This window comes from Melanostigma gelatinosum (assembly GCF_949748355.1).
Source record: "Melanostigma gelatinosum genome assembly, chromosome: 4".
Lineage (NCBI taxonomy): Eukaryota > Metazoa > Chordata > Actinopteri > Perciformes > Zoarcidae > Melanostigma > Melanostigma gelatinosum.
Window position 1 is genome coordinate 21,580,117 of NC_136637.1, and position 21,135 is coordinate 21,601,251.

Below are 21,135 nucleotides of genomic sequence, written 5' to 3' on the forward strand. Positions count from 1 at the left end.
TGTCTGCATAGTTTTTTTTTTAAATAATTCACAGATGCTCTTTTTTTCCCCCCCACACACAAACCAAAGATGGTTATTTTTTTTTTCCCAGTACATGTTTATTATGCAAGTAATCAAACCAGTAGGAATCAGAAACACAGCAGCAAATGGTAGTAACACACACACTTTCACGACTGTTGCAAGAAGAAGTTGGAGACGTTTCTAACGGGGTTTGAGTCGTGCCAGTGCAGCTCTGAGCCCACTGTTCTTCAGGTTTGAAACTCCATTTTCTGCTTGATTGATCGCACAGTCCTCATAACACTGATCATGCACAGCATATTTCACTCTAGCATCTCCTAAAGTACTCCATCAAGGACCTTAACTTGGATGCAAAAACTAAGTATACTGACTTTTTCAATAACTACAATAACTTTATGCTACAGTCTCTCCCTATCTGAGTTGTGTTGTACTCCTACAGAAGCTTACCCTGGTGTGTGTGTGTGTGTGTGTGTGTGTGTGTGTGCGCGCGCGCGCTCCCATTCCCTACAGGGGGAGAAGATAAGGAGGCATCACATGAGGGAGGTATGTGAGCACATGCTGGGTGGTATGATCATGCAGACATGACACGCTCAGCAAACATGGTCATTTGCCATCTTCCTTCCCACTGGTGGTCTTGTAGTGAATATTATGCTTATTGCGTATACTTGCACATAATGCAACCATTTTCTGAAAAAGCAGGTGCAACTTGTGTTATGTTGTACGTTTACATTAGCAGAAAAAGGCTTGACCGCTGTTTACATATGACAGACTGTCTGCTATTCATTAACCAACATGTTTCTCTCACCAGTATGTTATCATTTGGAGGCGGCTGTGGAATGGTTTTACTGTCTTAGGTAGCTTCTGGTTATATACAGTATCTGATGCTTTTAATGCAAGAAAGGAGGAACAAAAAAAAGCCACCTATTTGGAGCTTTATGACATGCTTTCACCATCCTATTACTCTACTGGAGGAAGAAGGCTCTGCCAAGTTCCAGTTGTCGTGTAACTCTGGGGAAATGCAGCATTTCCTGATGTGTGCCCTGTCTTCCTCACTTTGTCATCCTCGTGATATCACTTCAAAAGGCTTCCCTGGGTCCGTCACTTCCCTGATTGGCCCGACTTTACATGGTTCTCTGCTCTGATTGGTTAATTATACCATCAATTCGTCCTGGTATGCGGTGAGTAAATCTTCCCTCTAGATTTTCTTTGCCCAAATCTAAGACCCACTGGAGTTCCACTTGAAAGGGACACAAGAGTTATCAGAGCACTCAAATTCTCTCCCAAATTAAACTGGCTGGGTTTGGATTTCTTTCCACCACCGGGTTTGCTGCCAAACCTCCTGAGAGCACGGGGCGTCAGTCCAATGAGTGCGGATAGTCTCTGAGATGATAAGTTCACAGTATCAAATGAAAGAGCTCATTTCCAGTCCTGAAACTAACAAAAAGTGTCTGTATTTCCTGTTTTTCTAGTCTGGTTGTGCAACGGACAGAAAGTTCCTATTACTGAGAGGACACCAGGGTGAAACGGAGTCTCAATTTCTCCTCTGTCTCACACATTTTAGTAGTAGTCTTCATAGTTCTTGGGGTTGAGGCAATAGAGGATGGCGCCTCCAAAAGAGAAGATGGTGGATCCCCAGGCCAGACCGTAGCCCCAGTTAAACTCGTGGTACACCCTCAGACTGACCGTCTCTATGAACTTGATGGGGAAGAGGACCAAGCTGCACACCTGGAGCACCACTGCAGAGGAAAACAGGAAAGAGAGAAGGTACTAATGTCAAGATGGTTATGGTAGATACATAAAGATTAAAAACAATGACTGACCAGCTTACAAAAACTAAGGCGGTGTATACAGGGCACTCTGATGGCTACCAAAAAAACACTTTGTTCAAATAATGAAAGGTTTTTAGTGCCTTGCCCTTGGATCTTTCCCCTGATGGCTATAATGGATGTGGATTTTTTTGGAAGCTGGACAGTCATTGTTTTGTATATTTGGACTGTCCTTCAGCTCTTCCTTGTTGTTTTTTTTTGCTAAAGAATCTCTTTACGTACCTGCGGAGAACAGCATGACAGCCACTGGCTCGTAGCAGCGACTCCTGGAGCCAGAGCACAGGGAGATTAGCGCCACGAGGAAAGAGAACAGGGTGAGGGCCGCCCCCCCCAACAGCAAGGCCAGTGTGGCGATCTGCCAGCCTGAGACAAACACACAGGGACAGAGAGGAGGGAGGAAAGGCATGAAATCACACTGAGATAGAGAGTGACACAGGCAGGTTACTCCGGAGAGCCATGTCTGCGCTGCTGACAGGAGGGTGGATAGATGAGGAGAGATGGAAGGACAGAGTGGGTCACAAGCTGTGTTGCTACAGTTGCACTGCCATGCTCAATCTTACACAAGAGAAAAATGATTCCACCCTCTAATGTTTGTGGTGATTTACCACAGTGTAAACAGTGGTTTCGGAGGTTGAGACAACTCCTCGTGCATATTCTGAGAAGCTGCCGATGGCTCATCGTGTTTATATGCGAGCCACTGGGGAGCCAGTGGTAGAGGAAGAAGAATGTGAACCATGCAGCGAATAACCCCTCGAACCGAGCACAGCAGTTTCCGGCTGACTAGAAACAAACAGACGCACACATGCTTCGCTACGCACGGATATCAGCAGGTCCAGTAATGGATCCCGATGCAGCAGAAAGGCTTCTGTGAGGTGACTCATATAATGAGTATCCGTCCCTCCTGGCTGATGCCAGCTCAGCAGCATTCTCAGCATATCATTCAGATTTACTCCAAAAACACTGAAGTGGAAATAACTGCAATTTCCCTTTCCTTTCCTTGGAATGCCAAAGCAGAAACAAAAACAGTAAACAAAATGGAAAAGTGTTTGTCAAAAAACAAACCTTACAGTATAGATTTTAGTTTGCTTTGTGCAACAACAAAAAAATCACTTCAGGAGAAGAGTGTTGGAGAACTTTTTCGAGACTTAATTAGCTGTGGGACTTATACTGAGGATTGTTGAGAGAGAAACTATTTATTGTTGTGTAGAGATTAGGGGTCTCTTTCGTAGTTTTACTGTGTACTTGTGGAAACAGGAGGTCCATTTGTAAACAGGCAGAGGATATTATGATCAGGCATTTGATTACACAGGAGGAAATCATTTATAGTACAGTGGGTGGGGAAAAAAATAACATCAAAGCATAAAGAGGATTGAGCCCTGCAAAAGTGCTTCAATATTAGGTGTAGGAATAAAAATGTAAAGATTGTAGTTCAGAGTATGTTTTGCCTTTTTTTTTAGGTGAGTAAACATTGTATCGTCTATTACGGAGCCCAGGAAGTAAAAATGATTAAGCGTTGCCAAGAATATTTCCTCTCTGTTGAGGCAGAAAATCATTGAAACATTCACCAGCAGAGAGAAAGTGACGGGACATAGGCTGCTTAAGATACAGGTCCCACTCTTGTTGGAGGGAAACGTTATTCCAGGGGCCAAGAAGCTCAAATATAAACAAACATCTACGGTACTACCTCTGACCAAATATGGTTCAGGATTTAGAGTTTAAAAATGGGCCCTGTCACCACAGGATGTTGGAAAAAAAGCCCACAAAAAGCAGAGCACCCGCTCCCTCCAGCCTTCAGCTTGCACAACACGAGGCCCCCTTGAAGACCGACCCCTTGACTTTCTCTGCCACTGCCTCTCCGGTTTGCTCTCGGCAAAAGGGCCACAGTGACTTGACCTGTAGTTGTCGAAGCCTATCGTTGGCGGGATATCTTCTCTCTGTCGGTTTGGTGCCTTCAGCCCAGCCAGCCTTATCAGTGCGCTCATGAACACAGCAGGATGCAGAAAGTCATCTCATCTCAGATTTGGAACAGACACCGTACTCTGTGCAAGAAACACCGCCAGAGTCGGAGTGCTTAAAGGCTTTGACGAGCAGGAAGCGCCAAACTATTAATCTGAGCCCCGCATGATGACAGATGGAGAAGGAGATACAGTACAGAAGATCCAATCAGAGCATTAATTATGGTCACTGCTTTAGTTTTAATCGAAAGAATCCTCCAGGGGCCCAAAGTCTGTTTCTTTGTCTGAGACGGTGTTGGAAGATCTGTGTCACAATAGAGCCTCGAGTGTCTCTTGCTGTCACACACACTCAGTCTCACTCTCAAGGCAGCCGGATGGAGAATATTAAGAAGCAGGAAAATCTTCAACCGGAGGACCCTGGTTCAAAACCCCAGTGAGCAAGAGGCTGACTCTTTACAAGCTTTACAAGCTCTCTGTATCCAACATTTTAGCTGTGACCTCCCTCAAAGACAACACAGCCACCCAAATACTGGCTCGATAAGGTATTACATTATTAATATGCTTTGGCATCACTGCGTCTGACTGAGCCGGGCTCGCTAACACACTGGCTCCACATTTGTCGCTTCATCTCGCACTGACCTGGCATCCACACACACAGTGTGCACTTGCACGACCGTTCCACATTCCTAGCCCTGTAAAGTCAGTATCTTTTATACTTGACCTCTGACCCTCTGTCTAAGTGTGTATGTGTTATAAAAAGTAGCTGAAAGAGGAGTTTTTATTTGTTTCTGTGTAGTTTAAACACTTCATGAGCGTGTAAGGCAGTATCTCATGTCTGCTTTTGTAATTCACACTGCATATTTTACCAGACACACACTATGCAAGCCTTGCAGAAAAAGCTCAAAACATCTGAGCGGCCAGCTGGTGTTTCAAACTAACAGGATTTATTTAATGCCCAGAGCATGCCACTGAGGAAATATTGGGGGGCTGGTAAGGGGGGGGGGGGGGGGGGGGTAGAAACTGATTACTGGGATTCAAATCAATAAGTCTAGCCAAGCACGGGCCTGAGGAAATGGGCAGTTTGCTGTGTGCATTTACTGTGGTATGCTGCTGCTTAGAGCTGACACGGAGACTGCATGTCTTTATATGGCACCAAAGTGCACTTTGTCTGCGCTGACAGAGGAGAATCGGGGCCAATGTGACCCACAGTTACTCATCTCTCAGACAGAAAGAAAACATTTTGTCAGACACACAAAAACACAATTCACCACTCAGCACACAGGAGGGGGTCAGACACAGCAAAGAGTTACATTTACGGTATATATCGGAGCACACCGAGACAAATTTTAAGAATAACATTGAGACAATGTTTGTGGTCATAAAAACCCCTTATGAGATAAATAAAACAATATTCAGTGCAAATCAGATTGTAGTTAAGTTAGTGTTTGTACTGGACTGAATCATACTGTAAAGTGTTTGTTATATTATCCACTTTACAATTCAGTTTAACCTACTGTATTACAGCAATACCACGAACTGTGGCCTAAAAACATGCCAGTGGTGAATCATCCTCGATAAAAAAAAATGAACATTACAAATTGCAGGGTTGCTGTCTGTAGTGGATCACATTCGATTTTAGTTGTCAGAACAAAGCATAAAGACATGTTTTCCTGATTGATTTTTGGTAATGCTGTTCATATGGTGACTTATTCTCAACCACCTTTGTATCACTGAATGACCGGCTGTGATGGAAATATGAAATGCTTCCAGAAAACAACCTTCATGGGGACCGCATCAAGAAGTTTCCTTAAATCGAGGAAAATCAGCATTACTGGACTGCTTCTCTTGTTTCCCTGGTTACTAATCTCCAGGCATCTGGATCTCCAGGGAGTTCTCTGCTCCGAGTTGCCCTCACTCCTTGGCCGGTGAAGGAACCTACACAAAGGCTCATTTTGTGAGCAACAAAAGGCCAAATGAAACCCCAGCTGGTCCGCTCCGTGCAAGGCAAAATTCCCACATCATTCAGTAGCGCACTAGGCAAATGTTTTAGAAGAAAAGTTAACGAACCATCATAGAAAAAAAACCCAAAGTTGTCTCATTCATTAGACTTTTGACACTCAAGGATAAACCTTTTTTCAACACTTTCTTTTTTTATTTTTTATTTCCCACTTGCAAGGCAGCAATGTGCTGCATTGTTCACGGTCGTTTATAATGTAGAAAAGTTCTGCAGTTTTAAATTAACCAGGCAATAGCTAATTATAAAGTAATTCACATTTAGCACTCTCTTGGGTGATGTTTTATAATTCTCACCCACAGAACAGATTGGTTCAGCGGTGCACTGTCTGTGGGGACCCTTTGTTATCCCTGCGCGCTGTGCGTCTGACTGTCATTTTAATATATGAACGTGGGGGTCTATCTGAACCCCGAAATCTGCTTTTTCAAGAGTAAAACCTTCCTAAAACTACAACAGGACTGGTTTGAAACTTCAAAAACAACATGGGGGTACATCAATCCATCAGCTACAATAAGTTCAGCGCAAGAGCGTCTGTCTCACCGGTGGCCAGCGTGCTGTTGCAGGACCACTCCGCGGAGCTGACGGGCTTCCAGCAGGACATCCACATGGATAGGTAGTACTGGTCATCCGCCGTGACCCACGCCGGGCTCAACACGGCCCCGGCGTCCAGGCACAGGGCGAGAAAAACGCACACCAGTCCCACCAACTTCAGGGGCGTCAACGCAGACACCCGGACCTCCTCTGTGCCGCTCACGGATGAAGCCATATCTAAAGTATCTTGCTCATCTAAAAAGAAGACGTGTGTTTGGGGGCTGTCTGTGTTGTTCCTCAAATCCCCAAAATGAGTCAAGTTGAAGTTGTCCCCGTGGCCGTGTTTTGGGTAGCAGGATGGGGAGCTGCCGCTCACTCCGAGTCCAGAGGACGCTGCTGCTGCTGAGCCACCGCTCTGATGACTGGACTCAGCTGCAGACTTGTGAAATAACACAGTGCTGCACCTGCTGGGTCCTAGTGCCTAGAGCTCTCTCTCTCTCTCTCTCTCTCTCTCTCTCTCTCTCTCTCTCTCTCTCTCTCTCTCTCTCTCTCTCTCTCTCTCTCTCTCTCTCTCTCTCTCTCTCTCTCTACTATAGATATATCTATATATAGATATATATATCTATATATAGATATATATATCTATATATAGATATATAGATATATAGATATATATATAGATATATATATATATATATCTATATATAGATATATATATCTATATATCTATATATAGATATAGATATATAGATATCTATATATATAGATATATATAGATATATATATATAGATATATATAGATCTCTATATATATATATATATATATATCAAAAATGCTATCTATATATATATCTATATATATATATATATATCTATATATATATATATATCTATATATATCTATATATATATATATATATCTATATATATATATATATATATCTATACACATATATACATATGTATATATATATACATATATAACCTGTATTATACAATCAAAAATTATTAAAATAGACCTTGTAGTTGCAGAAATACACTCTCTTTAGTATGGGTATGCAATTTTTGAGCAGAGGCCTAAAAATAGGGGCAGTGTTCAAGAGGTTTAAGTTTTACTGAACTAATGAGTTACATTTGAGGAACGAAATAGACTTGGATTGCTTTTTTGTACAGTTTACATTATGACGAAAATATCCCCTTCTCACTCTTTCACAGCAGTTTTGATGTTTTTGTGTGTGTGTCTTTGAGTTACAGGGAGTGTAGGTCAACTGTCATCAGCGTTAACATAACATTACTGCTGTGGATGAACAGTTCACATATTTGATCATTGTGATCAAAGCGTGACCTACAAAATTGTTGTCTCTCCCTCTTCCATCAATAACAGTCCGGCAGTGCACTACAGCGGATTAGTTGATGTAGGAAAAATGAAAAAATGTGAGACCAATACCACCAATACATAATGTTTACTAACAGTGTACAATTCAAGTCTTCAATGCCATGAAAATGTCAATTGTTTTAATAAATTGTTTATTTAAAGTTTATGAGACATGTGGATTTGTCTAGCTACCGATATTGCATTCACAGTTTAAATGAATAGCTGACAGGAAAGAGTAACTTCTGAGGCTCACAAACCACTTGTAAAGGATGAACTCTTCCCATTTCATTTAAATTGTTAACCTTTTAATTTGAAGCAATGTTGGATTGAATTATTTGCGTTAATTAATATGCACCTTATGTTGAGGCACTACAATGACTACTACTAGGATAGTTTGGATCCCGTTAAGCCAGCATTATTTTGTTGAGTTATTTTGTACTATGAAGTTATAATTTGAGTAATTATTATGGCCGGTTTAGTCGGTGTTGATCTCTGGATCTCTGTCCCTTTAACTCAGGAGGAAGGGGCTGCTGGAGGCAAACAGAGTTGTGCGCATGCGCACCGTGCTTAGCAACATTCTGGGGCAGCAGAGGTATAACGAGGGATCGTTTATGCGCATTTCTGGGACGAAAAGAGGTGAGCTGAATTTATAAAGTTAATTTACACACCAATAGACTGCTTCGACATTTAGTAAAAACCCGTGGTATTCATCGGAGGCCCTTCTTTCGACCGCTGTGTCAGTTTGAATCATGTGTCGCTCGTTAACGTTAAATCGCATCCGACTCTGGAGACGCACTGGTCCTACAAATCAGCCCCGCTTGTCAGTACACGGGGCGCTAACCAGCTCCACGCGAGACTAACAGCGCTGCTTATACGCTCGAGAATAGACCGTTAGCATCCGCAATTAAGCTTTAGCTGACATTGGTTCCAGTGGTTGTCCCGCTGTCTCTCGTGTGATTCGCGGGGCGGAGGCGCTGTGTGTGTGTGCGTGCGAGTGCGTGCGTGTGTGCGCGTGTGCCGGCCGCTGGTGATCTATTTCGGGGAGCTTATGAGCAGGATTCCCGTAACGGTAACAACTGGCCAGCAGCCGCCATTGGTTACTGTCACTTTGGGCAAGGATGTATCATACTCACAACACGCCCTGTAACGTGTAGCTGTTATGTTCTTACGCTTTAATTCTGTCATAATTGTGTCTTAATCATCCCAAAGAATGTAACGTTAGGTGTTTTGACACCTTGATGCTACTGTTATGTCCTGGTGTCCTTACCAAATCAACTTTTTTTTTAAAGGAATCTCCCTAATGTGAGCAAATGTTGTGAGTGGTCAGGCAACAAGAGATGTTCTCCTTTGTAATTGCACGAGAGGGAGTATTGGTTAATTATTGTCCATTATTATTATTGTCAATTATTGTGACTTGTTCCAGCAGGTTCAGAGCTGCACATTGATTCACCCCAAACAGACTCGCAGGAATCATGGGGAGTGGTAAGTTTATTGACACTATACTTGTGATTTTACCCCACAGGCAGAGAAGTTCACATGGCCTATTACTTTCCTCCTCCAATTTCTTGTTTTATTCTGTCCTATTGTGTCATTGGAATATGACTCTTTTGTTGTTTCTTTCTATTGTCTGTGGTACACAATTCCCATTCTTTCCTAAAGGAATTTCCTGTTTTACGCCTTCATGTCCATTAGTTCTTCCTGCTTTTTCAAGTCGTGTGCTGATCACATCCCTGAACTTTAAACTGAATTGCTTAATTCGGTTAGTTAGTTAATTAATTCGGGAGCACATCAGAGATTCCCATGTTGTGGCAGCTTGTGCACAATTCTTTTTGAGAGGTTATGTTCTTGTCCTGGATGTGTGAAACAGAGGGACACTCCGTCTCTCTCAGTTCATTCCTCTAGTTTGTCTTATGTAGCCCAGGGATGGATGCCTTAATCAAAGGAGCTTTTGTTTTTATGCAGAAATGTGGGCACTGGGCAGCGCTCGGATCTGCTCCACTGCCTTTGTTTCAGTCGCCACCTCTCTCTCTCTTCCCTTTTTTGCATTTTTTGGCATCACCGCCCTTTTTTCCTACTTTGTGCATCTCTCCTCTCTCTTTCAACACACTCTCTTCCCTTCCTCCCCCACGCTGTTCTGCTTACTGTCTCACCCCTACTTTCCTCTTTTCGTCTTTTTATTTTCTTGTCTCTGCTTGTGATTTTTGTTTTCTCACACATCTTTAAATCTTACATCCTCTCCTCCTTTCTGCCCTCGTCTTTGTCTCCCCCCCCCCCTCCACTCCTCTCCTCTCGCTCGCCTCTCAGTGTTCCTGCCGGCGGACGCGGCCCACTCAGTGCTGCGCCGGCTGCGCAGGGCCAACTTCTTGCTGGAGGAGATGAAGCAGGGTGACATTCAGAGGGAGTGCCGCGAGGAGATCTGCACCTATGAGGAGGCCCGCGAGGCTTTCGAGAACGACGAGAAGACGGTGAGGGGATGAGAGACGCATCACATCAGACCTACAATCCCTGTGATAAATACACACAGGAACAGAAAAGTAGTACACACAGTGTGTATGGCTCCATAAACCACATAAAGGGATAGTTTGTTTTAGCAGTAGGTCATTTGAGTTACTCACCAGTTGTAATGTCTATACAGGGATATTAGCCCCAGTGGGCATTCATGTGTTCAGTGACTGGTCAGACAAGAATTTACCACACCTCATGGGGTCACCATACGCAAACGCACACAATTGGTAGGAAATCTTTTGAACACAGGACTCCCAGCTAGAGCTAAAAGCCACAAATCAATATTACTACTGCTGTGTAACTCATACCTGCCACCCCATGTAAAAGAATCCAAAAATATCCCTTTTTAAAGTGCTATTTTGTAGGCTTCATGTGTCCAGTAATGAAATCCTACGCCAAGAGTGGTAGCTTGTGGAATGTCTGTTTTTTCAGGAAGTGATGATTATCAGCAGGAAGAACCGCCGAGTCCATGCTGGAGAGGGACGCATATTTGTAAAACTATTGTGAGAGGCCAGAGAGCACAGTCACGTGGTCGCTTTTTGTTCGGGTGTTGTTGTCTACTGCCTTTTGTGTTGCAGTAATCCAGATAGAGCATTCATACGGTGGACATTGTGTGTACTGTGTACACACCGTGTTTTGGAAATAGTTCCGTGCCACCATGTTTACACTGTAGCCTGCATGAGTGAGTCTTATCTTAAAGATTATATTTTTGGTCTTGTATTGATTTTTTGACAACATGCGTGTCTATTTTGTTTTGTTTTTTGCTGTAGAGACGGTTCTGGGAAGAATATGTGCGTGAGAGCAGTCCATCCGGAGGGCTAGAGACGGTGGTGGGAGGAGTCCACTCTCTGTACTTGATCGTGCCGTTGGTGCTGGTCGTGCTCATCATCGCCACCGTAGCCATCACTGTGTGGCGCTGCCACTCCCGCAAGCGCTCGCAGCGCAGCCCCAGCCTGGGCCACTCGCATCACGACCACGTCTTGTCAGTGGTCTCTATGGACCATTGGGGGAGGGATTACCACCATGGGGACCAATCAGAACTCAGCGTCCACAGCAGCCCGGCTTATCCGGGCTCAGAGCTCACATCGGGGAGAGGAAGCGCTGGAGACCCGCCACCCTCTTACGAGGAGGCTGTGGGCCATTCAGACGTCCAAATAGAGACGGAGCCACCGCCACAGTATGAGGATATAGTCAACGCCAGCGCTTCTGGTGGTCATGCGAAGTAAACCTGCCTCTCACTACCACCCCAACAAAAGCCCGAACCTTCACTAAGACCATCCGATCATTTAGCAGCATCACCGTTGTGGTATCGCGAGCCTTCCTCATTCAACACATGCAGAAACACTTTTTACTCTCTGGTCAATGGACTAATGCAATGTTTGCCGGACCCAGCGCTGTTGAAATTTGCACTAACTTTTCATCAATGAGGTGAAGTGATAGCAGGAAGGATATATTGCAATACCAAAACCTACCAGCGCTGTTGATCTTCCTCAAGTTGCATCTACGCTGTCACACTGTAGCAAACGATTGGACTCAGCAGGCGTAACAAATGTTGCATGTGGCGTGAAGAAACGAGGGTTCTGATTGCCACGATGGAGGACTATTCCAAAAGTGGATGTGAGGGTTGGGTCAGTGCTTTTTTGAAGGTTGTTGCCAATTTCTGAGGCTTAAGTAGCCGGTAGCAGATATTTAGATAAAACTATTCAAATGTACCTATTTGTTTATTGTGTATATTGCAGACTTGGCAAGAATATTGCTTTGCGAGATTCAGAAACAGCATTTCGACTACAAACCAGCAATTCCAGGGAAACCCAGACAAGTTAACATTGCATGAAGCGATTGTTGACCACCATGAGCGGAAAGAGGAAAACATGCTCAAAATCAAGCTTGTGATTTATTATTATTATTATTATTGTGTCTAACCTAGAGATGGGCGGATGACACTGAAGAGCAATTTCAATACATTGGATCCAAGCTTGTGACTCATGACGTTCAAAGCTTCAAACTACACCGACGCTCCAGAAAACGAATTTTCAATTTGGCAGTTTTGAAAGTTTAGCAGCTGAACTGTGTTACTCTGCTCAGAAGAGAGGGGCATAACTGAGAAATGTGGCACTGTACACTAGAAGGACGTCAGCACATGTATGAGAGCATTTCCATCTAATACCTCGTAATAATGTAAAAAGGCTAATGGGCCAATTTAATGAAGATCAGTCTCTAAACACAACACATTGTGATTTATGAAAGTTCAGATAAGTATCAACCATGAAGTAAACACATGAGCCTGCATTGGACACCTAGAGTACACTAATAATAAGGCGCATTTATATTTGATGTCAACAACATACTTTATATCTAGGATTGTTGGACGATACATTTATTCATTAGTTAACTGTAACACGCTCATTGGCTGCAATGTTATCTAAAAGTGCTTGTTTTTGCCACTGACCGGTTGTGATTGTTACTTGAAGTGTCTGACATATTGGAAAGAGGCTCATTGATTCTGAAGTCTGGAGCAGGGACATGTTACCGGGAAGACAAATATGGAAATGTAAGTGCCAGCCGGGCAGAGTTTGTTGTTTTTGAGTTCACAAAGAGTAGCTTAGTGAAATCCAAAAGACTTTCAATGTCATGTCTGGATATTTAGATGATTTTGACAATGTGGAGGAGGTCTTTGAATTGGAGAGAGGGACAACAGGCAGAGTGTGAACCAGCTGGTGTTGTTCTGTCGGTGCTGTGACCCTTTGCCCACAGGGGAAGAATGCTGGAAAGAGAGACCCGTTGCTGCCCGACCTTCAGAACAAGACTTCTTCTTGAGCGGGACTTGGACCGGGTAACAAACAGACCCGGATCAAGCGAAAGATTAAGAAATAAGTTGTATTCTCTGCAATATACAATATGATAATATGAGCCCGTCAGTGGCAAAAACAAGCACTTTTACACGTTACAAGCTTTGAATCTTCATTAGGCTCCACCCACCCATCTCTAGTCTAACCTGTGAGCAAACGGTTATCTACTCGCACCAAGCTGACGCAGAGCATGCTGCTGTACTTTCATCCCACCAGCTAACTTGAGTCCAATATATACTTGTTAACTCTGGTTTGGTGACTGACTAATGAGAGATAATCTGGGTCTTTAGCTTGCTAAATACAAAACAAATCTGACTTTTTGGTGGTTTTGTGCAGGGTAGTAGTGGTGCTGGGCTTGTTGACTGTAAATAGTAAATACAGTTTAATGTAAGTTTTATTATGGGGGTCAAAGGGAGCATTGAGACCCAAGCATTTACTAAGTGATCAGGTGGAACCAAACTGTGTACAGCTGCAAAGTTGGGTGTGAATTGACTTTTCCACATTACAATCTGTAATTTGATTTGTTTTTGATATCAATAATATCACTCAACGCAGGTTTAAATAGTCATGTTGCCAAACGAATGCATCGGTCCAACTTCAGTATACACTTGTGAATGTTTTTTGAGTTTAATATTTAAGATAATACCAGCAGTAAAGTGCGCGGGGGGGGGGGGGCTGAAATGTGATTTGTGTAAATGTGTCCTATGTGCTTATATTTTGGTCATGCATGTAGCTTAGTCTGTACACCTGAGATTGGATCTGGCTCTGCACTGTTGGTTGATGGCCACTGATGGCCACATGTCCTTCTGCTGGGCTGCTTTTACTGTGAAAATCTCTCCCTATTCTTTCCCTTAATGCAAGTGTGACCGTGTTGGAAATGACTACAGAGTCTTCTGCTGTGCCACTGTCACGAAAAGCACACTGAGTGAACAGATGTAAGTTGTGGAGTGACTTGCACAGGGATGTGGGACAGGAAGCCATAGAAACACAAGCTTTGGGGAAAAGGGGGAGATTCTGTATTTAACAACATTATGGACAGAGTTCGAGTTTAGCATGTGTTATGTATATGAATATGTATAGTCTTTACGTGTGGAAGTAAGATACAGTGAGATTGTTTTTTTACTGCATAGGTGTGCAGCAAATGCATTGCCATTAGTTTACTAGTATACAGCAGGATGTGGATAAATGAAGGCACTTTTTGTTGAAGCTCGACTGTTCGATGGAAACTAGGACAGTCTGGTTTGACGTGTGTAGCTTCACTCTCAGCCATTACACTGTCACTGTAAACCTAAACCTGCTAATGCTCTATATGCAAGTTTTCCTGCATACTCTAAAAACCAAAAAATATCTGTCTGATGTTCACAGATCTCATGTTCACACCTCACAGGTGAGCACTGATTATTGTACTTTGTGAGTTGACCTGTGAACCTCAGCACTATGACGTTGTGCTGTTACTTGCAGAGCTCTTTTTCTTTTCTTTTTTTACAATGGCTTATCAAACTAAATGTTATATAACACTAAATGCAAGATAACGTGTTATAAATCCTTTATGTGCAGAAGCTTGAATTAATTTGTAATAAAAGTGCTACATGTTACTTTCATTTCATTCGGTGTCGTATGAATGTGTTTTGTGCGTTTAAACGTTCCCTGCTGGACTCACCCAAAGATCCACATGATGCCTGCGGGGTCTTTAAATGTATAAACACTGAATGAATCGATTCAGTGACAATTTAGGCCCTTAAAATAGTCTTGAATGTCAATTTCAAGGTAGTACATTTTGTCACTTGTTTTCATTTGTAACTGTCCAACAAGGTTGTTTGCTGAGGTTTGCATTTAATCGTGCAGGTAATGATTTTATGTGTAGTTTATTTATGGAATCCTGAGAGATTTGGCATCATCTGAAAAGGAAAACCGTACGATGACTTTTTTTGGGGCTTTTTTTCAGCATGACTTTTTTGTGGCTTAAAGAAATTATCTTTTTTATGACATAGTAAATAGACTTTTTCATAATATACTATACGTGGCTTCTTTGTGACATTTCTTTACAATGTACTATACTCTTCTTTTTTGACATTTGTTACCTTTGTATGAGCTAACGTACTGGGCAATAAACCGATTCAGATCCTCCTTTTTTTACATGACATTCAAATATTAAGTAAAAATTTAAGTTTTACATTTCATTTAAGTTGAGGCCACTGGTGGGGAAGTAGACTACACTGAGGACTGCCAATGGGTGCAACAGGTATCTCACCTCAGGGGAAACCACGATCCTCACAACAGAACTGGTGCAGTCCACACGTATCCCAATGCTTGTACAGTACATGCATAAGGTGTAAGGGCCTCACCACAGGTGCCGAGCCTCCCAACAATGGCATTCTACTTCTAAAGAAACAAACCCAGTTGGTTTAACAATGCAAATCGAGCAACAAAACAACGAAGGCAAAACAGCAGCAGGTGAACCTACAAAGGAAAAACAGGGATTAACGCCATGCTGCAAAATAATACCACACAACGAGATTTGTATGACTTTTTAAATGGCATACTATTCTTTGATTTGTTTTAACTTTGATATTTTCATGATATCCATCATATATAAAAACACGATACACTGCTGAGCTTTGGTCAGTTTCTCGATAGTAAATCATGAAGATTCAAAAGGTAGACTAAAGATTGAATTACAGGTCAATGTGTAAATGATGCACAATAATTCATTCAGTAATATATTCAAAATGTAACAGAACAAACAATTTATTACAATTGCAAGCTATACATTATTTTTTACATTTCAAAAGCCATTTTATTTTCACAAACATTCTTCTCTCTTCAATGAGCCACGCTAGCTGTGACTCACTGCTAACCACTCTGTGGAACAGGCTCCATCCTCCAGCTATTGTTTTACTTCTGCTCAAACAAGCCAGGAGGTGACTCATTAACCAAAAGTGAACAACAAACTACAATATAAATGGGGCTCAAGAGGGATCCATTTATTACTAGTCTGTTATCTCTTAGCTTTGATTGTCAAAAACAACCCATTGTTGGGAGCAGATGCACTGAAACATAAAAAAACCACACATGCTCAGTAGCTTAGTTTCCACCCACTTTCCCCTCAAGTGCTTTGTAAAAGGGGAGTGGAGCTCCAGGACATCAAGTAGAGCACGACACATTTATCACAGGCATAGAACAAAACAAATACAGCTCGTGTTTGACACAAACACTTCTTAAAAAGCAGGTACAATTACCACCTGTGGCCACCAGTACTAATACAATCCCAATGTGATTAAGTCGAATCGAGGCTGACAGGAAAGAGAGAAAAGTACCATTGCAGATTAAAAAATAAAAAAAACTTATCTCGCAAGTGCGATGTAATATTATTTTGGACAAAAGACGGTTTCCTGGAGGTTTCGTCCAACCTGTGAACACTGTGTGGTCACACCCACTCCTTGGGGTTTCGTAAAACCTCCAGCATCTCAGCCTCCAGGGTACCTTTGGCAGGCTCATGCATGTACTCCCACCTGAGGAAGAAGGATGTGCGTCACCAAGCAACACAGACAGCTACATTGTCGTCATACGAGAGCAGAGCAAGCAGTGCTTCGAAGACAGAGTGATCTTACCTGGCAGTGAGCGGGAGGGACATGAGGATGCTTTCAATTCTGGAGCCAGGCGTGGCCAAGCCAAACTTCACTCCCCTGTCATACACCAGGTTGAACTCCACATATCTGCAACACAAACACACAAAAAACCCTACGGTAGACAGCTAGATCGGTGTGGTTTTTGACACATTAAAAAGGTGGACAACACAAGATTTGGGGGCATTTCTCAGACCCTAAACAATGGCGACGGGGTGGGTGCTACATTTTAGCTGCCGCCGTAATTATCTGTAACCGCTGTGAGAGCAGTGCAGATGAAGCCGTGAGCTCACTAGTGGGGCACACGCTCAGAAGCACGAAAATGCGCACTAACAGCACAGCTGTGTCAACAAAGAACGAAGAAGCTCGTATTACAACAAACACAGAGGAGAGCGACTTCATTCTCTGCTCAGGTAAATATAACTCCATTATATCTACATATAGCAAGTATCTGTTTGCTGTTATATTAAGGCTCTGAATCCCTGAGGGTCGGGCAGGTGCATCAGCTGACATGAACGTTCATGCACTGAAGCACACGCAGCGGATATGTAAACAACGCCGGGAGAAGCTCGGATAACAACACACGCAGACTGTGGACACTGTTCAGATCCGTTGTGCTTTAATCCAATCAACAAGCAAATGAAGAATTTTTAAATGAGGATTCAAACCAATAGTACATTTATTAAAAACGTGCTTGAGATATGTAGGTAATCCAGCACACTAAACATTTAGTTTTACATTTTTGCTAAAAGTTATTGTTATACGATAACTGAAGTCTTCCAGGTTGATGCAGTTAAGTTCACGTGTTACATTTACGTTAAAGCTTTGGTACACACAGGCTGTGCATGGAGTCGGAGTCCACATCAAAACTTTTCAACAAAGAATTTTGCACCCCACTCATGGAATTCCAAGTTATTTATTAATTGTATCTTTTCCAAAATGAAGGAAACTAAATGTTAAATGTGATGGAACAGCTATCATATGCATGTTGACTGTTTGAGTGTGTTTATTTTTATCAATTCATTCACAGTTGACTTTTTAAGCAGTATGAGTATGTATGGAGAAGTCAAATTGGTCCTTTACTTATGATGGATCCATGTTAGGTTTATTCAGTAACGCTTGTTTAAAAAGCCTTAAACCGCTGAACTAAAATGGGCTATAAAATATGAAATCTCCTTTTAACCATCTCCCATTCAAAATGTATACATTACTCATTAACAGGCACCATTTCCGTGTGCGTCTCTTACTCACCTTCCTCGTCGTACCTGCTGCCAGTCCTTGTCCTCGTCAGTAAAGCACTCGTTGAGGTGTTTGGATACGATGGGAAGGTAACAGGGCACCACAGTGCGAGCACAGCTCGTCACGAAGTCGAATGCTTCCTCCTGACTCGGGGAGTCCAGGTCATCGAAGAAGATCCCTCCTATACCCCGAGTCTCTCCTCTGTGCCGGATGTAGAAGTATCGGTCACACCTAAATATAAACACCAAAATATATATCAAACCAGTAGCTGCTGTTTTGTTTATTTTTAACCAAGGGATGGATTCTTAAAATATTCAGTCGATCTGGGCAATGCAAATAAATGATTCAAAAGCAAGAGAACGAGATCAATTTAAAATAAGTCAGGTGAAAGCACATCTATAGTGACAGTTTATAAGGGAATTTAAATGATAGTAAATTCCCAGAATGCCTTACTATTCCTTTTAAATTTAACTTCAAATTAAGTTGACAAAATGTACTTATCACAGGACAAAGCAGATAAACCACACCCGTCCCTTTCTTATCCCAAATGCAGCTCTTATGCAGAGACTTCCTCTTATCAGCGTCGTACAGTGAGAGTACACCCACTTTAACCCTCACGCACAAGTCAGACCTACACATGCGTACGTGCTGAGGTACACACACGCCTCATGAAAGCAGTTAATGTTCAGGCTAACTGTACCATTTCTTAAAGTCGGGGTAGTACTGCAGGTGGTGCTTGTCACAGGCCTCCTTCAGGGTGTTGTGGAAGTGGAAGGCATCTTCTTTATTAATATAAACTGGAGTCAGGTCTGTGCCTCCACCAAACCACCACTGCTTAGTGCCTGGAATACACACACACACACACAGACAAGGAAGAAAGAAACAAGGGTTATCATTCATTCATGCACTCAATAGTGTCACTGACACCAAGACCCAACTGCTGACGTCAAGGACCGACACTCACCGTCTTCCTCTTCGATCTCAAAGTATCTGTAGTTGAAGTGCACAGTGGGGATGTGGGGATTCTTGGGGTGGATAACGGAGCTCACACCCATGGCACAAAATGGCACCTTACCTGCGAGAAAACGGAGCATGACGTGAAACCGCATCCATTACATTATTACTCTGAATGTAGGTTACCACGCCTCTTATCAAGCTATAGTCAAGCTTTAAGCCTGCACACGGATATCAGGTTTACAACACGTACCATCTTTCCCTTTGAGGACTTTCCCTCTGCTCCTCATCTGCCTGGCAGCCTCCTCAGTCAGGTTTCCAAACACCACTGACACGTTGACTCCTGCTTTCTCAAACACCTTTCCATCTTGCATCACACAGCTGATTCCACCGCCACCTGGTACACAAATGATCACAAATTGAAGACATTGAAGGGAGCTGGACATGAGATTGGTTGTGCCATTTTCTGACTGATTAGGCCTTTTTTTGCAAGTGTATGGCTGAGTTTCCCTCACCTTCACTTCTCTGCCACCGGTCCACCTTGAACGTCCCGCCGTCCACCTCCTGCAGGGCGTTGCAGAAGTCGGCCTGCGTCTCCATGATCAGCATCTCCATCCTCGTACGCATCTCCTCTTTCCTCTCCTGCAGAACACTGATGTCGGTCACCGGAGGAGACATGAACGCCCGGCATCTCTCCGAGATGCTGCCCTCTTGCTCGGTCTCCTCAGCGGCTCGGGATACCTTCGTTGCCATTTCAGCCCGCTGGAAGTGGTTAGCGTTGGCTAAAAAACCCGCTACTGCCGCTGTCACTGCTGCGGCTCCACTGAGCGCCAGGGCTCCCTTTCTGGTTCGCCAGGTTGCAGATCTGCCTGCAGTCCCTTGGGACATGAACCGTACGCTGCAGCCCCTGGAAAACCATCTTGTACCCGGAAGGAAAGTCACTGGCTTGCTGTGAATGCAGGATAACGGCAAATGTGACTCTCCTGACCTAGCGAACCGCTTTATATGTGAAATCGAACATCGTCTCGCGGTGGTCTGAGCCGTTTTGTTTACTGAGCAGAAGACGATGGTGGCCATTTGTAGGAGAAACTACTGCTGTCCGTTGATAGTTGTGTACTTACTCAAAACAATATCAGAAGTTGTGTCTGCATGTTATCAGTCGTGGGTCAAGTCAAGGGGCATGTAGTAACAGAGGCACCAAGGGAAATGTCGTTCTTTGACGAGCTCTCCGATCAGTGGGAGCCTACAAAAAACTACAAAACCCAAAATGCAGTGCGCAGAAAAACAAACCTTGCGTTCACGGACTTCTCATATGCTCCGTGTTTTGAAACTTAAGACGAATTCAAGTTGCTCTGTTTGTTTAACATATCTTTGACTTTCCCAATCTTCAAACGAGTGTAGTTACAAGATACAACTTGAATTACACTCCAACCAGAATCTCATACATTTGTTTAGACTCATCGGTTTATTCATTAAACAATTACCAACTTGGTACAGATAGTTTTTAAAATATTTTATTTGAATACTTTATCATATCTTTATATTTTTGTTCTATTGACTTATATCGAGGCTATTTTACATTTGTTTGTATTTATTTATGCTATTTTTATTTTTGTATAGGACCCATGTGTCCGAAAGTTGAACTGAAATTGAGAATGTATTTATAAAAATAAAAATAAAATGTTGCAGTTCATTTTAATTTGAGGCCTTAAATATAATAGAGCGAGCCAGAATACACTTTGATTCTCATAATTGTATTAATTCTTAATTTCCTAAAATAATTGAACTGGTTATGCCTGTGTTAAAATACACAGATGTCATTATATTCACATACTATAGTAACCACATTTCCTAGACGTGTATTTAAAATCTTTTTCTGAATGGTTCGGGGAATCATTTGTCTGTCTCTTGTTTATGTGTGTACATGGAGATTTTATTTTGTGTGCGCATGCGTAGGTAGTAAAGCGTGTTGTAGGTCTCTATGACGACGGGTATATTAAACCTTTTAGGACTGTAGAGGGACTAGAAGCAGATTAGGTTATGTGCACAGGTGTTGCTCCGCAGACTACCAGACTGTGACACAGTTAGATGGGGTGATAGTCACAAAGCAACCGGGCTGGATGAGTTCTGTCACCGCTTTAATTCAACAGGAATACTACGCAATAACCTGCTGGTGGTGAGTTTACTAACAACCATATTGACGCAATTTCTCCTGCTATTTATTACCATTAGCCAAACACACT

The 21,135-nt window shown here is 42.7% G+C and overlaps 3 protein-coding genes across 4 annotated transcripts; 1 reads left to right on the forward strand and 2 right to left on the reverse strand.

The window, feature by feature from the left end:
- Positions 1–95: 95 nt before the first annotated feature.
- Positions 96–6,677, reverse strand: tmem47 (transmembrane protein 47). The gene is made up of 3 exons (XM_079267017.1): positions 6,354–6,677; positions 2,067–2,207; positions 96–1,754 (listed from the first exon to the last, which is right to left on the reverse strand). Exons 1-3 carry the CDS (start codon positions 6,577–6,579, stop codon positions 1,576–1,578), a joined length of 546 nt encoding a protein of 181 aa, XP_079123143.1. The 5' UTR covers positions 6,580–6,677; the 3' UTR covers positions 96–1,575.
- Positions 6,678–8,317: 1,640 nt separating this feature from the next.
- Positions 8,318–14,674, forward strand: prrg1 (proline rich Gla (G-carboxyglutamic acid) 1). 2 transcript variants are annotated; one of them, XM_079267066.1, is made up of 4 exons: positions 8,318–8,355; positions 9,143–9,201; positions 10,024–10,184; positions 10,995–14,674. In XM_079267066.1, exons 2-4 carry the CDS (start codon positions 9,192–9,194, stop codon positions 11,448–11,450), a joined length of 627 nt encoding a protein of 208 aa, XP_079123192.1. In that variant the 5' UTR covers positions 8,318–8,355; positions 9,143–9,191; the 3' UTR covers positions 11,451–14,674. The 2 variants fall into 2 exon arrangements, with proteins under 2 accessions (XP_079123192.1, XP_079123191.1); XM_079267065.1 differs by having other exon boundaries at positions 9,146–9,201.
- A 1,168-nt stretch (positions 14,675–15,842) lies between these two features.
- Positions 15,843–20,014, reverse strand: cpox (coproporphyrinogen oxidase). The gene is made up of 7 exons (XM_079266867.1): positions 19,408–20,014; positions 19,146–19,289; positions 18,903–19,013; positions 18,639–18,780; positions 17,951–18,169; positions 16,685–16,789; positions 15,843–16,585 (listed from the first exon to the last, which is right to left on the reverse strand). Exons 1-7 carry the CDS (start codon positions 19,967–19,969, stop codon positions 16,501–16,503), a joined length of 1,368 nt encoding a protein of 455 aa, XP_079122993.1. The 5' UTR covers positions 19,970–20,014; the 3' UTR covers positions 15,843–16,500.
- Between the last annotated feature and the right edge of the window lie 1,121 nt (positions 20,015–21,135).